The sequence below is a fragment of the Falco rusticolus genome, chromosome 2 (assembly GCF_015220075.1).
Source record: "Falco rusticolus isolate bFalRus1 chromosome 2, bFalRus1.pri, whole genome shotgun sequence".
In the NCBI taxonomy this organism is placed as follows: domain Eukaryota; kingdom Metazoa; phylum Chordata; class Aves; order Falconiformes; family Falconidae; genus Falco; species Falco rusticolus.
The window spans coordinates 82780353-82796446 of record NC_051188.1 but is presented as its reverse complement, the minus strand read 5'-3'; the positions used below and the strand labels follow the sequence as shown (position 1 = coordinate 82796446).

The 16094-nt window shown below is 65.2% G+C and overlaps 2 protein-coding genes across 9 annotated transcripts in view; one reads left to right on the top strand and one right to left on the bottom strand.

The window, feature by feature from the left end:
- BCOR (BCL6 corepressor) overlaps positions 1-16094 on the bottom strand; it is an 83274-nt gene that overhangs the window by 54593 nt on the left and 12587 nt on the right. For 6 of the 8 annotated variants that reach the window (XM_037376915.1, XM_037376920.1, XM_037376922.1 and 3 more), the window contains exon 1: positions 4564-4626. The exons of 1 other annotated variant lie outside the window; for it this stretch is intronic. The gene's annotated coding sequence lies outside the window, so the exon portion shown is untranslated. Of the gene's footprint in view, positions 1-3969; positions 4533-4563; positions 4627-16094 lie in introns of those variants that run through there. One more of the 8 variants, XM_037376918.1, reaches the window with a different exon arrangement.
- LOC119143081 lies at positions 12687-15556 on the top strand. The gene is made up of 2 exons (XM_037376924.1): positions 12687-13940; positions 14948-15556. The coding sequence occupies exons 1-2, from the start codon at positions 13107-13109 to the stop codon at positions 15032-15034; spliced, it is 921 nt and encodes a 306-aa protein (XP_037232821.1). The 5' UTR covers positions 12687-13106; the 3' UTR covers positions 15035-15556.

The following is a 16094-nucleotide window of genomic DNA, read 5'->3' as shown; positions in this document are numbered from 1 at the left end:
ACACATCCTAAGCATCACTTTAAATATCAGAATAGAGACATTGGCCAATGTGGTTCATAATGCACTCAAATGGGAGAAGTCATTTCTGTTTGGTCTCAGATTACCAGCTTGGTCTTGCTGGGGGGGGGGGGGGGGGCGCGGGGGGGAGAGAGGGAAACCCTGCTGAGTCTGTTTGCACTGGTCTCTATTAGATATGCAACAAATCTGCCATTTCCGGCGTTGCTTCTATCTAATTAGAGATGTATTTAGATGTGACGTGTAAATAAGCGCTGAGCTGCCTGCTGCCCTGGCTACGCGGACTGCTCGGGAGCATTTCCAATAAGGCTGTAGCGCCCGGAACCAGGGCTCAGACAAAGAGGAATGGGAATGGTCTGCGCTGCAGGCGAATCCAACAAAACCAGCTTTTATCTATCGCTCTAAAGCCTTAACTGCTTTTAATCTGTACCGCCCAGGCTTGCACGCCACGATCACATCTCATCCACCGAGGCCGTCTCAGTACAAAAGGAAGCTCACACGCACGCAGGGGCTGCAAATCACCTCCGGCCCGCCCCAGCCCCAGCGCAGACCCCGCTCGCCGCCAGCCCCCGCGCTCCAGGAGCTGTGCGCGCCCCCGTGGGCTCCCCGACGCCCCGAGGCAGGTCCGCCCGGCTGCTGCGCGCAGGGACAGGAGCGGCCCCGCCGGGAGCGCACCGCGGCCAAGGGCGCGGGGAGCCGCCGACGGGGCCTGAAGGCGGCCGCGGGAACTTGCACACACACACCCCACGCCCCCCCAAGGCCGGGAACCTTCGCGGTGGGGCTTCCACTGCAATCCGCGGCGGGGGGGGGGGGGGGGGGGGCACGGCGGGGCCGGGGGAGGCGGAGAGCCGCCGGGGCCGCCCGGCCGGGCCACCCCCGGGGCCCCGCCGAGCCCGAGGGTCTGCGGTGGCTCCCCCGGCCCCGTGGCCGCCCGACCCCGGCTCCAGGCCCTCCTCGGAGCTTCCAGAGAGAGGAAACTCCTGGGAACGAAATAATCTGGCGCTCGCCTGGTGAACTCTTTTCCTGTTGTGGGAAACAGCTCTTACGAAGCTGTTAGATGGACGGGGCAGCGCCGGGGGCCCGAGGCGCGCTGCACCGGCCCCCCCCTGCTCCGGCAGCATCCCTGCGGCCGCTGCTGCTCCCGCATCTTTCCAGGCCGGAGCAGCCGGCCTCGATCCCCTCTCGGCTTTAAGGGTTAACAACCATCGCCACCATAGAAAAAAAAAAAAAAGAAAAAAAAAAGAAGAAAAAATATCGCGGTGACCTTTTCCTCTCCGACTCCCTCACTCTCCCTTTCAGGCTCCGGTTCCTGAGCTCGCAGGGAGCCTGAGCGGCTGTCTAGACCGATCTATCACAGACGGACAAACAATACCAGGAGAAGCCCCTGCCCGGTCCCTCAGCCTCCGCCACTCACCTTAGAAATGGCGAAGAACAGAAAAGTGACCGCGGTACCATCCTCCCTGGTATATTTATAGCCTTCCACACAGCCCACCTTCATGCCTGACAAATGAGATTTTGTCTGCTCTCTCAGCATACGCTCCAATAAACACACACACACACTTTTTTTTTTTTTTTTTGTGCCTGTTTGCTTTTGGTAACATTCCGGACTCGTCCCTCCGACCTCGGGGCGGGCGAGGGCTCACCACGCCCGTGCGCGGAGGCAGGTTAGATAGCCACGGCGGGAGGGGCTGGGGGGGCGGGGGGAGCAAGGGGCGACCCCGGCCGGTCATCCACACGCAACCTCCCAACCTGGAAACTTCAATGTCCGTATTCATCACGCCCTCTTCGCACCCAGCCCCCCTCACCCGAAGTGCTCCCTGGTCCCTGCCAGCCCTCCAGGTTGCGTATTAAAGAGGTATACGGGGTGAGGAGCCGGAGGTCCAACGCTGCAAAAGGCTGGGGAATAACTAATGAGCTGTGCAGCCCATTGATCCGGTGCATACTTCCTAATTAACTCTGAGTCACCTATTTGTGACAGCAATTCAAAGAACTGCACCAGGGATAAACTGCAACCCCGGCGCGCGAAGGCAACCCGGGGAGGGGGAGGCGGCCAGGCGGGGGGGCGGGGGGGGGGTGGAATTTGCTCCTAATCCTCCTAAAAGCAATTAGGGTGAGCGCTGCGCTGGCTACCTCTCGGGAAGGAAAAAAAAAAAAAAAAAAGGAAGGAAAAAAAACCCACCCAGAGGCTCCGACAGCAGAACCGAAAGGAAATGAATCGATGTGTCGCAAGCGCGACGGCACCGGGCTCCAGTCAGATAGGCAAGCACCAGCCTCGGGGACGAGAGTAGGCGAGAGCGGTGGCCCCGAGGAGCGGCGCGGCGGGCAGCGGCGCGCACAAAGCTGCGGGGGCAGCGCGGGCTGGGAGGGGGCAGCGCGGGCGGCGGCGACCCGGGTGCGGCGGAGCCACCGGCGGGGGGTTGCGGACGCAGCCACGGGGGCAGAGACCTCGCACCGCCCGCCCCCTCTCGCCCCCAGCTTTGTTCCCGAGCGACCCTGGCGGGGCACGGCTCTCCCCGGCCGCCCCCCGCGGTAGGGCCACGGGGAGGGGGCGGGGGAAAAAAAGTTAATAGAAACCTTTGGAAAATCCGAGCTTGGCTACGTTGTGCGGGCTGGGCTTCCCCCTCCCCCCCCCCTTTTTTTTTAATACAAACACGGATACAAAAGCTGCAGGCTCCAAAGAGTAGATGAAAGCAATGAACGGAGTTTCTGGAAAAGATTCATTAGTGGGAATTAATGCTGCGAGGAGCTCCGAAGCGATACCATTAAAGCCAGTACCCACACTTTGTCAGTTTTACACAGCTCACTACGGTCTGGGCTTTTTTTTTTTTTTTTTTCCCCTCAGGGGAGGTGCTCTTCGCCTCCCCCTCGCCCCCTCCGCGATCACCAAACCCAGGATCCGACAGACATCGCGGAAACGAGAGAGAGGGAGGGAAAAAAACACACACGCACACGCACACATCGAGAAAGAAAAGAGGAACGTGAACGCTCCGCAGCCCTCGCCCCCGGACTCGCTCCGCGAACATCAAATGCATGCCTCATATGCTGCGCAGAGCCGCCCCACTTGGCCCCGGCTTCACAAAGCAGCCTCCGCTGCCTCCCTGCCTGGCCGTCCCCCTCCGGCCGGCCCTTTGATGGCAAGTCCCAAGCCTCCCTCCGGGTCGGTCTCTCAACTCCAAACTACATTTTAGGGCTGACTAAACTTCCGTGTCACGCCGGACCTCACGCCAGCACAGCTCCGCGCACGGGAAAGCCCCGGGCCGCCCTGCCCCACGTGCGCGGCGGCGCCCGCCCCGCCGGGGCGGAGGGAAGGGGGGGAGCGGCACCCGGGCTCTCCCGGACAGGGAAAGGCAGCCTGCAGCGGGCTCTCCCCGCCGCTCACCTGTCCGCCGCCCCCGCACCGCCCGCTGCTCTGGACGGGGAGCGCGGGGCCCGTCCCGCCCGGCGCGGGAGCCGTCCCCGCTCCGCGGGTCGCCAGCGTTTTTCCTCGCTCGCCCCGGCCCCCGGGAGCCCCGCACCGCCGCTGCCCCGGTGCCTTCCCGATCGCAAAGTAGGAGACGACGGGAACACCGCCACCACCCCACACACAGGCGCACCGGAGAGCCGACAGCGCTACCAGCAGCCGCCAACCCCCCGCCGCCGCCCGCCCCCCCCACCGCCGCCCGCCCCCCCCACTACCCCCACCACGCCGCCCCAAACAGGCATCTTTACAACCAACTGCCTTCCAAACTTCCCCTCCGCCGCCGCAGCCCCGGAGACGCACCGGGAGATCCCTCTCCCCCACGCCGCCGCCTGCCTGCCACTCCCGCCCGAGCCCCGCTGCTCCGCGCCGTAACTTTCGGCCGCCGCGGCGCCGTCCCCGCGGCGGGGCGAGGGGAGCCTCGCGGCCGCCCCGTCACCGCGGGACCCGGCGGCGGCGCTTCCTCACGGGAGCTGTTCGCGGAGCGGTGCACTGACCTTCCTGCCGCGCCGCGGGGCTGCGGCGTGCGCGGTCCGCGCCGCGGGTCTTACACCGTCGCCTCGCCCTGCTGCTCTCCCAGGAAGGGCAGCCCCGTCGGGGGTGGGGGGGGAGAGGCAAGAAAAGTTTCCCGAGCCCCCTCCCCCTCTCCGTGGGTGCGTGTGTCGCGGCTTGCCCCGGCGCGGGCGGGCCAGGGAAGGGGTGCGAGAACGCAGGGAGCTGCGGGGGGCGGGAGCGCGGCCGCCGCCTGCGCCGACGGGGCAGGTGCCCGCGGGAAGGGCTTTGCTTCTCGGCTGGGCTGCGCTCAGCAGCGGGAGCGGCAGCCCGCGATGCTCATTCCGGCTGCCGGCTCTGGTTTGGCAGCGCCATGTTGCTGGCTTGCTCCGGGCGAAGTTCCTGCGCTGGCGAGCGCGGCGCTCCCCACATCTCGCCCGCGCCGCCGTCTCCCGTGCCCTGGCCGCCGCGGCTTTGTGTGTGTGTGGCTGGGGATTTAATTCTCCTCCTCCTCTTCTCCTCCTCTCTCTCCCTCTCTCTTTTTCTTCCTCTCCCCCCCCTCCCCTCTTTAGTCCGCCGGGAAAGCCGCTCTTCCTCACCTTGCCGCTGGGAGACCGGGCTCCGTCTGCTGCACGCTGCGCTCCCCTCGCATCCCCCCTCCCTCTCTCCCTCCTCCTCCTCCTCCTCCTCCTCCTCCAGCCGCCGCCTCCCCTCCCTTCCCCTCCCCCCGGGCAGGCGCTGCACCGAGGGAGCCGCCGCCAGCAGCAGCGGCAACGGCAGCAGCAGCAGCAGCGCCGCCACCGCTTTTTCCCTCTGCAAGTTTCCCCCTCCCCTGGCTGCGTTTCCCTGACCAGCCAGGCAGGGCTCGCCCGGCCGCGCACCCGTTCTCCCCCCTTGCCCTGACTAATTGATTTGCGCCCCTCGCCAGCCCCTCGCCTCGCCCGCTCCCCGCGGCTGGCACAGGTCGCTGCCGAGCTGCGGTGCCCCGGGGGTACTCCGCGCTCCCCGGCCGGCGGGGTGAGGAAAGCCGCCCCCCCGCCCCGCTGATACTCCCCTCGCTCGCTACCCAGAAGGCCAGTGGAGATCCGCAATTACCATAAAGCTCCGCTCACTCCGCTCCACCAAGCTGTCAAAACCCCGGCGGCGGCGGCGCTGCCAGACACCGCTGCGAGGCTCCGCGGCGGGTTGCGCCGCGCTGCCACCCCCCGCCGCCCCGCTCGCCTCGGCCCCGCCGCCGGACGGCCCCGCGCCTCTCGCAGCGCTCTCCCCCGCGCGCCCCGCCGCACCGCGGCGCCCGGGATCACGCCCCCCGCAGTACAGCCCGCGCCCCCACCCCGACCTGCCGGCTCCGGGATCCCCCCGTCACGCAAGGGCATCCCCGCCGGCCCAGGACCCGCCGAGGGCTTGCAGCCGTCCTTACCCCCTGCAGGGGTCATGGCGCGCACGGACCCTTTCTCCCGCAGCCTCCCACCCGCAGAGGGGTTCCCCGGCCCCGGGGCCCCTCTCTAGGCCCACCCGCCGCCCCCAACTTCGCGTGATCCGCGGCACAGCCGCGCCGATATACGCGTTTTCCCCCGGTCCGCTTCTCCGAGCTCTGAATCGGGATGGAAAAAAAGCCACTCGTTTGTCAACGTCTGCATTGCGGGGGGGCCGGGGGGGGACCTTATTAAAGCGCGTTTTCGCCTGATCCGGCTTTGGCAGCCCTTAACGCGCTTTCTGCTACGTGTGAGCGGTGTGGCAACCCGGGGTGGGATGGCAGCCGAAGCGCCGTTTCCCTCTCTGGCATTTCTACGGCTGCTTTAAGATTTCTGCCCGGGTTGTGGAGCCCTTTAATCTCCGGGTTGATAGTTATCCGCTGCATCTATTTACTTTGGCAAGGCAACTTTTGGCTCGGCGAGCTCCACTCGTAAATTTCAGGTTCATAACGCCCATCCCCGCCGATATTCCCGGGTTTGGTCCCGCGGATGCCGCGGCGCGGAGGCTCCCGGGGCGGCCCCGGCCTCAGGGCCAGGCGGGCCCTTGGCTCCGCAGCTCCCCCGCACCGCCCGGCGCCTTCCCGGGGAAGCGGGAGTTTTGCCACCTCAGCGCCGCCGGCGCCGCATCCAGCCCTTCTCGCCGCCGCGCCGTGTGGGAGCGACTGCCAGCCAAACACCGGGCGATTAACACGGACAATTCGCCCCGGGGGGGATTTTTAATCGCCACGTTCAGGACCCTGCGCGTAAAAGGCTGCTGAGACGCTGCGAGCTGCAAAAGCTTTCCCCGCCGAGAGCGCGCAAGCAGCAAGGAGGGCGATGAGTGTTCAGCGCCAAAGCAGGACTGCCGGGGCTGCCTGCCTGCTCTCCGCCGCTACTGCTTGATAGAAGACCAGGAGATCCCGAAAGTTGTCCCTAACAAAGACATCCCACCCCCCCAATCCATAAGTTTATAATCGAGAATCTAAGCCTCGTCTGGAAAAAACGTGGGGGTCACCAGATGCTCGGGGAGGGGGACACGGTGTACACCCCACACACGCGCACACCCGGGTCGTGGCCAGAGGGTTAGCATTTCATTAAACTGCCATCACGAGGCTTTAGGTTTTCGCCACGTCTCTCTTAAAAAACTCGCCCGTCTCAAAGCAGAAGTGAAATATCCACCGCCTGAAACCCGAAACTCCAGCCGCACCGCTCGGCTTCCTCGCAGGGGAGCCCAGGGAGCCGCCGAGCGCGGCGGCCAGGCTGCGGTGCCGACGGGGCGTACGGCCCCGGGCAGCGTCCGGGTTTGATCCCGGCGCGGCGGGCCACGCATCTGAAAAGGCTCGCACAGGTTTTTTTAATCTCCGATAACAAGCAGAAGGACACCTGGCCTATTACGCTGTAAAGCTATTTTTTATAAAGATGTTTTAGGGCTAGACATTAAAAGTTATTAGACTGAACACACGTGAGTTACAGGCACACAGCTGGAGGAAAGGCCTCTGCTGGTTTGTTGGGGTTTTTTTTCCCTTTCCTAGGGAGAACCTCATTAAAATTGCTTCTTTCGGTAGGAAAGCAGAACTAGCGTGTCTCCCGGCGAGGTGGCCGTAGCCGCGGCTTCCTGGCTGCGTTGATCCGGGCTTTGTCTGTCCCCACAGGTCTGGAACCGCGATGCCATCGGCCCGCACTTGTATCACAGAAGTCGCACACTTCCCTTTTCCCGGGCTGCGAACTCCGGATCACATGTGTGCGCCTACAGCGTGTGGCTGGGTGGTTGGGGATGCGTTTTTATTTTTTTTTTAACTAATGACTTCAAGTTATCTCGGGGTAAACTCGCTCCACTTTTATTTTTAAGCGTAGTTAAACTTTCTTTCTTCGTGCACGCAGTTTCCTCCGTGGAGGGGAGGAACAGACCCGCGCTTGTTTGCCTCTGTGCCTTTTTTGTTCCCCGGGTCCCCGAGCTTTGCAGCAGGAGGCTGGCGGCTCCTGGCGAAGACATTGGGGCTTCAGTTCGCTCCTCCCGCGGCCTGGCTCGGCCCGGCTGCGCGCCGCGCCGCCTTCCCCTGCCGCGGGTGAGCCAGGCACCGCCGAGCTAACCTCGGAAAATTCAGAGCATGCTCTTGCCTTGCGGATTACACCACCACCACCACCACCCCCGCTCCGGAGGGAACTGACCCCCGGGTCAGGCCGCTGCACACTGCTTTCTCCCCGGGAGCGGAGGGGGGGCTCCGCGCACAGATGCTTGGGGCTCCGCGCTGCTGCCGCTGCTGCTGCTGCCGCCACGGAGCCGGGCGAGGATGCGCTCGCAAAAACGGCTGCTCCGATAATGCTAAGTACTTAACCTCCTCGTAAAGACAAATCCATTGTTAATGGCAGAATGGGCTTCTCGCAGGAGGCTTCCAAGTGGGATGGCTTTACGCCGGCTCTCATTTACCTCCAGCGCCGCCTCTAATTGGAACACACACACACACACACTGCCCCCGGCCCGCGCACCTCAGAAAGTTGGGGGTTAAACGGCAGGAGTAGCGAGGCCGGGCCCCGGCACCCTCCACGGCCGCTCCCCTGCCCGCCAAACGGCAACCGGAGCACGCGGGTCTCCCGAGCACGGGAAATGAGAGAGAGGGGAGACAGGCGCTGCGAAGGTAAAATGAATTAATGCGAGCGAGGTGCTCAGACAGCCTGGTGATGAGTGCTAGGAAAAGCCTATAAATAACAGATCACTGTCCTAAGCTCTGAATTGCCCTGCTTGAGTGTGTCTTAAATCAGACCTTTATCATTGCTTATTGTAAGGCAGTGGAATTTAATGGAAGTGTAGAAATCTGAATAACAAAACAAGACAAGCCTCAATTGGCGTTATACAGGGTCTGCACCGCTTTCAGACCTGACACGGTGCCAGCATATTGTTACACCGACATGCAAACTCCCCGTGCAATCAAGGGGGTTTTGCATAGCAGAAGTACTATAATTTTACTTCGTAGTTCATGGCTACTCTGTTGACAGGAGATCCATTATTTTCTCTCCCTCTCCCCAGAAGAGCCCGAGACGCGCTCGGTTCACGGACTAAGCGCCGCTATCTTTCTTACAAAGCCGAATGACAAATCTCTCCGGTTGTGTTTGCTTTGCTCCGCGCCTCTTCCCCGAACCACTGAAGAGCGGAGATGCCCGTGATCCTCCGGGCCCCGTTTGCCGCTCGGACCGGACAGCCCGGGAGGGACAAGCAGGCAAACAAACACACGCACGCCTCGGCCAGCCTCCAGCCGGGAAGCTCGGCCTGCCGCCCGCCGCCCGGGGCCGGCTGCCGCCGCGGCGGGGGAAGCGCTTGCCGGCCCGTGCAGAGCTCGGTGGGGAAGGCGCAGCGCCGAGCCCACCGGGGCGGCCGCGGGGGGACGGGCTGGAGGCACGGCCCCTGCCCGGGGTAAGAAAGGGGGGCGGCAGCCCGCTGCAGGATAAGGGCAAGCTAGCTGCGAGCTGCCCCCTCCACCTCTCCCACTTGCATACCTCGGCCATTTTGTCTGCTTGCGGCGCGCCTGTGTCCCGTCCCCCCCCACCCCCCCCACCCCGCCCCCGCCCCGTCCCCTCGGGCAGAGCGCTGCTGCGGGCCCCTGCCCCGGGCGCGGGGGCCGGGCGCTGCCGGCGGCGGGGCGGGCGGGCCGGCCGGCCAGGAGGAGGTGAAAGCAGGGCCGCCGGCAGCCCCGGCCGCTCCTGCCAGCGGGGAGATGCAGCCGCTAGGCAAGGCCCTGCAGGGGAGGGGGCGTGCGCCGCACAAGTCTGAAGAGGAGTAAAAATAGCGCCGGCGAGGTTGTCGCTCTCCTCGCCTCCCCCCAGCGCGGCGGGGGGCAGCGGGCGGCGCGGGGGGGGGCTCGGCGGGGGGGCGCAGACCGAGGACAAGGGCTGAAGCCAGACAAAACCCCTGGCCCGGCCGGAGAGCAGTGTGGGAGAGGTTGAGCCTTCGACTCTGAAGGCGATGCGCGGGAGCCGGGGGCTGCGCCCCCTTTTCCCGGTGGGGTCCCTCAGCCCCGGGGGGCGCCGGCTGCGCCCCGTCTCCGTCCCTCGGCGGCCTGGGAAGGAGCGGCAGCGAGCGGCGGCTCGGCGGAGGCACGGCAGTCAGCACGCTCCTGGGTTTAAATATAATACGGCGGCCGGGGGAACCGCCATGGTTTGAAGGTGTGTTTGTGCAGACTACAGCTTGTATGTTAATAATTGGATACAGTCGATGAATCACCTCCGTCCTCCTTCTGGTTTTGTTTTTGTGTTGTGTTTTGTTTCGGAGGGGGTGGGGAGAGAATGCGAGGAGACGATGCCGTGGCTCGGCGCTGAATACCAATTCTGCACCCGGGTTCATAAACACTGGGGTTATTCACTCGCCCCAGAGGTGACAGCGGAGGCCTCCGCCGGCCTCCGAGCCCGCGCCCCGCGGCGCGGCCCCCGGGCTCGCCGCCGTGCCGAGCGGGATTTGCGCCCCGGCTGGAAGCCCGCAGCAGCGGGTGGCTCGCCGGGGTGCATACATATGAAATTGGAGCCTGCAACATCAAAGCGGCAGTGGAGCGGGGGCAGGGAGAGGCTCTCGGTGTGTACACGTGTGTACTTTTCCAGAGAAAAGTCCCTAATTTTTCAATTCGGATCCCCCCCCCCCCCCCCATCACTCGCATGGCAGACACGCGGAGACATTCTTTAGTCCTGTACTTAACACTTCACAGTGTTTTTAGCAATTAAGGCGAGAGGGGGGTGGGTATAAAGATAAGCCACTTTTTCGCCCTGCAAGTGTGAAAGATAAGATAACAGTAAGCTGGGGCAAAACGTCTGCTTACAGCCTCCCCCCAGCGATTCTGATCGGTCACCTCTTATCGCAGAAAATGTTCATTTCGAAAGCAGCTTCAAAAAACCAAGGGAAAATAAAAGTATTTTCCGTACAGAAATGCCATTTAAAACCCCGTTCCCACTTCATCTCCCAACGTCGCGTCCCTGTCCCCCCCCGCCGTCCCCCCCTGCCATCGCGGTACCCAAACCAGGGCAGCAGCCGCCTCCCAGCGCGCCTCTCGGAAATTGCCAAACACGCAGGTAATCTGAGGACTGAAACCTGCCAGGGTCGGAGATTAGCAGCGCGCCCCGCTCCGCGGCGCTCCCCGGCCCTGCCCGCCCGCCTCCCCCGTCGCAGGCGGGGGATGCGGCCCGCCTTACTGGCCCCTCGCTGCCCGTAAAGCCGGCAAGGAGCTGCGCTGGGGGGAAGCCCCACGCCGGCCAGCACACGCGGCGGCGGGTGAGGCAGAACGACAGCCGGGCTGCCTTTTCCAGGTCGTTTCGCTGCAGCACCCCCGACGGCATCGGGACGGCGATGCTCCCCCGCCTGCCTGCCCCCAGCCAAGCTGCAGGATCTGTTGGCGGCGGCCGCGCTCGGCGTCGACTCGCTTATGCTTCCCCCCCGCAGCCCCCCCAGCCGCTTCCCTACCCAGCGGCCGCCCCCACGCCCCACCGCCCGGCAGGCACACTCGGAGGCCGCGGGCGGGCACGGCGCCCGACGCTACACGGCGGCGGGCCTGCCCTCCGCGGCACCGGGCAGGGCCCCACCGCGCCCGCCCCGCGGGCAGGATGCGGGCACTGCTCCTCCCCGGCCGCCGGGCAGCGGGGCTCAGTGCGCCCACGCCTGCCGCCGCCGCGGCCACGGCCGGGCCTACGCGCTGCCTCTCCGTCCCCGGGGGCTTCCCCCCGGGCCCGGAGTTCCCCCCTCCCGTCCTCGAGCCGTCGCCACCTGAGATAAGCCGAGGTGCCGAATAGGAAACGCTTCCCAACAGCTCCCCGAGGGCAAGGCGCGGCTATGCCGTGCCCTCACTGCCCTGGGAAACCTCCGCACCGGCCTCCACGCCAGGCAGTGGAGTGTGTGTGGTGTGGGCGGGTGGGCATCCCCTCATCCCCCGGCAAAGCCACATCCAGGGCCCTGCACGGGAGCCGGGAGAGCAGGGACGCCCCGCAGCCCCGAAGTGGTCGGGGCCACAACATAGCCGGGGTGGCTCGGTGGGGAGCTGAGGCGGTGGGGGGGCCTCGCCGGGCTCACCGCATCCCCCGTCTCCTCCCGCCGCCCTTCTCAGAAACCCGTCGGTGCCGCGCTCTCGAAGTGAGTGGGTCAGCAGCTGATGACAAGGGGAAAAAAGAAGAGAGCGAGCTAGCGAAAAAAAAACCCACCACCTTCCCAAACCCTAGCCTGGAGAGATTACTCATCCCCAGAGTTCCCCTAAGTCAGAGAAACTTGGCCAAGTCCCAAGGCCGAGCCGTTAGCCCGGTCTGAAGCTCCCCGGGCACCTTCCGCCGCGGGGCCAGGGCCGTAGGGCGCGGTGGGGGCGCAGGGCCGGGGCCGGCGGGGAGCGCACATCCCCATCCCCGGCGCTCTTCGCGCTCGAGTTATTGTGGAGCGTTTTATCTTCACAGTCACATCGGCAGCTAACGAAGCTCGGCGGCTGCAGCCCACACGACTTTGGTTCTCTGCATTTATCCTTCAATAAAAGCCGATTCCTTTATTAGAAACAGGAGACGTGTCTCCTACCGCCCCTATCAAATCCCAACTGGCAAGGCGCAGCCGACACCTCCCCCTCAGCCCCCCCTGCCCGAGGGGGCAGGCGACACCACCCCACGGCCTACGCCCCCCCTCCCTCCGGACCCCCCACCGCGAGCATCCCGCTCTCCCCCTCTCCAGCCCCCTCACGAACAGGGGCAGCCCTCGCCCCCTTCCAGCGGGGCGGCCAACGCCCCCTCCCCGACATCCCCCCCGGGCAGGAGGCAGCCGAGGCCAGCCGGCCCCTCGCCGCTGCGCGCCCCCCGCCCCAAACACCCCGCGCCGGCACGGGCAGCTGCCTCCCCCCCTTTCTCTCCGCCAAATCAATCGCCCCCACCAGGCGCACCCACACGACTTTCGTTCCCCTGCATTTATCGTTCAATAAAAGTCGTTTCCTTTATTAGAAACAGAGGAGACGCTTCTCCCACCGCCCTCACCTCATGCCCCCTCCGCGGGCACAGCCGGCAGCCCCCCTTCCACATCGCCCCCCGCAGAGCAGGGCCCGCCCCCCCCCCCCCGCTCCCACCACCGCCGTCCCCTAAAAATAACAATAACAGTAATAACAATAATAACAGCCACCGTCCCCAGCAGTCGCGGCAGCCAGCCCCCCCCCCCCCCCCCCCCGCTTTCCACCGAGCCCAGCCACCCCCTCCCCTTCCCTCTCAAATCCCCCATCGCTAGGCACAGCCAACCCCCCCCCCCCCGCCCTCCCGCCTTTCCCCAGGCGCAGCCAACGACCCAGCAAATCCCTTCGCCAGGCACGGCTCGGCCCCCGCCCGCCTCGCAGCCCCCCCCGGGCACCGAGCAGGTCTGCGCGGCGGCTGCTTGCGCGACTCCGATCGGAGCTGCCGCCGCCGCTACCGCGCGGGGAAGGTTTCCCCGGGCGCCGCCGGGAGAGCCGGTGCTCGGAGGATGCCAGCCCGCCTCGCTGTGCCGTGCCGTGCCGTGCCGTGCCGTACCGTACCGTGCCGTGCCCCTCCTCCGCCCCGCGACTGCGGGGGGAGCGCCCGGCGGAGATCTCCCCGCCGAGGAGGGGCCGGAACGGAGCGCGCTCTGTATCGCATTAAATTAATCGCCCGGCTCCAGAGGAGGCAGGTGATTCTACCAAACACAATGAGGGGTTTGAGCGCTGCGGAATAAAGCGCCGTTCATGGGGCCGTGGGCGGCAGTGCCCGGCTCCGCCGCGGGATTGCTGGGTCCCGGGGGATCCCAGCGCTGCTCCTCGCTACTGGCCCCAGCGCGGGGAGCCCCGGCTCGGCGCACCCCACCCTCGCTCTCAGGATGGATAAAGGAAGGGCACGGGAGGGGGAAGCGGCGAGCAGCGAGCAGCCGCCCTGGCAGAGGGGTAGCAGCAGCCCTCAAGGACGGGAAACAGGGTAGGGGGGGAGCTGTAGGCAGCCCCCCGCCGTGCACCCCCCGGGGGCGGCCCCCTGGGGTGGGAATGAGCATAAGCCTCTCGCGGGGGGGCAGGGGCCGAGCGGCGGGGACCGCGCAGCCCTCAGGCAGGGCCGGGCGGTGGGGAGCGCGGGGCCCCCGGGCGGCCTCCGGGCGAGCGGTGCGGTGCGGGCGGCGCTGCCCGGGTTCAGGCGGTGGCGGGCGTTGTTTTCCTCGGAGAGCGGAGGAGGAGGAGGAAATCTCCGGTTTTTTAATGAGGGGGTGCAGCAGCGCTGAGCGCTGGGATTACACGGCAAGGAGACAGAGCTGCGGGCTGTGCGTGCGCGCAGGGCTGGTAGTCTCCGCCCGTCTGCCTGCTAATCGCACGTTTTCCGCTGTTAAAAAGAAACCAAGACGCTGTGGCCGAGCCCAGCGCTGTCTCTGTGACTGTGACATGAAAAGATGGCGCTCTCTCCCCTCCCCCAGCCTTCCTCTCGGTTTACACTTCCTCCCCAACAGCTTTTGCCTTCCAGTTTCTTTAAAACCCTCTTTTCTCCCTTCCTTCCCCCCCTCTCACCCGGCCGGATACCACAGGCTTCCCAGCCGATCGGTGGGTCTCCCTCGGTTGCGACGTTTTTAGAATGTTTTTTAATCTCTATCTCGCTCTTTTCTCCTCTCTTTTCTCGGAAACCTCGATCTTCCCCTCTCTGTCTCGCTCTTTTGTGAACTTCTGCCCTACTGGGAGGCAGTTTGCGGGGGGCGGGGGGGAATATGTGAGGAAGCGCGGGGAGGGGGTTACCCCGCCGCTTCTTCCCCCCCCTCCCATTTCCTCTCTCTCCCCCCAGGCAGCGGGGGCAGGGAAGCAGCCGGATCGCGGAGCGTGCGTGTCGGGGGGCAGGAAGGAGGCTCCGGGAGGTGCCTGCCCGCCCCGGCGACCTGGTCACGCTGCGGCTGCCCCCGCGCTGTGGGAGCTCCCGCTGGGCGGGGGGGGAGCTGCGCTGGGGCTGCGCGGCGGTGGCAGCCCCGTCGGAGGAGTTTACCTGTCTAGAAATGTTTTACGGTGCTGCGCGCACCAAGGTGGTCCCGGCTCCCGGAGCGGGTCCCCGGGACTGACCGCGGCCCCTCCCCGAGGCAGGAGGGCTGTTCCACCGCCTTCCACCTCGTTCTCCACGTTCATCACCAGACCGTTCCAAGTGCTAAGTTGTGGGGTTTTTTTTTTTCCTTTTTTTTTTAAAGCCTGCAAATTAAATTCAGCGCCGCTCTCTCCTATTTTAGTGTCTGTTATGTTAATTGCACTTAGCGCTGTGGCGCTGCTCGCCAGGGATGCATGAAGGCCTCGGAGATTAACCGCAGGCTCCTGCTCGGACCTTCCTCAGCCAGCAGCGAGTTGCGAGGGGCTGCTGGGGAGTTTGCACAATCTCGTGTGCTGTCGGGGTGTGCTGCTGCTGGCCGGTCGCTCTGAATCCGGGCCCAGCGACTCCTGGTTTGGAGGTCAGGCTGGCAGCGGCTCCCTGTGCGCCCGCAGATCTATTTGTGTAAGGATTTGCATTGCGGGAGGACAGGTATTTTTCCTCCCCGTGGATGGTAAAAATGCAAAATTAGCGCGACTGTTTCTAGGCAGAGACGCCACGATTACGTGATCTCGCTGAACCTGTCGGTTCTGCTTTCTGGAGCAGCAAGGAAACCGGACACCTTCATCAATGACTCCTGGAGCCGTTCTCCCGGGCGCTCGCCGTATTTATCACCATCTAACCCCAAGCAGCCTGCCAGTGCCGTGTCGCAGCCCCTGCCCTGCCCGGGGATGTCCGTGCGGCCAGCTTTGCCCCGCGGAATTACCCGGCCTCTCCGCGAAGGAGTGGGCATGTGTGGCCTTCCCAGACGCTTCCTTTCTCCAGTGCCTACTTCATCTATTCGTTATCAGGGGACGGCGTGTGGAGTGACTGAGCCTAATAAGTTGTCCACTTGTTCATTTCAGGAGCATTGATTTCTGGTTCCAAGGCACTCTGTTCTAGCACTGGCTACAGCTGCGGGGCATTTCGCAGCTGGTCTTTCGCCTAGACAAATATCAGCGAGAATGTGAGCATTATTAGCCACATAAATAAATCATTAACGTGCACACAAATGTTATTTTAGCATAACTTCCAAGCAGAAAATATCCCGATGGGGCAAGACGGAGAGGCGCGTTGCGCTGGACCGGCCCCGGCACAGCCTGGCCGGCAGCGGCGAGCAGGGGTCGGCGCCCCCCCCCAGCGCGGAGCCAGGAGATCGGCACTGCTCCCCCGCTCCCGATTGAACATTAACAGGGCCGGCCCGCCGTGGCACGGCCGCGGGGCCTTGCCTCGCAGACCTTTGTCTACTCTCCCGAGGCCGGGCGGGGACGGCGGGCGCTTTTCTCCCCAAACGCGACGACACTAATGAGATTACCGGCCGGCTGGCCGCAGCTGATGCCGCGGAGCGCAGAGCCCGCGGGCAGAGCCCGGCCCAGCCCAGCCGCTGCGCCTCGTTAACGCGGGGCCCACGGCAGGAACGACGTTCGCTTTTGGCCTCCCGCGAAGGGCTGCGGGCCCCCCCCCGTGCCCCGGCGGCGGGGAGCGGCAGCCGCCGCCGCCGCCGCCCGGGCCGCGCTCGCCCTGCCCCGCGGAATCCCGCGGGTGCCAGTAAAGCCCTGCCTGGGAGCCCTGCCAAGGCGGGCTCGCTTTGATATGCCGCGCCACGGCCGCTCCTCCGCTTGCTCCTAATCACGCAAATGCGAGCTTGCTCCGGC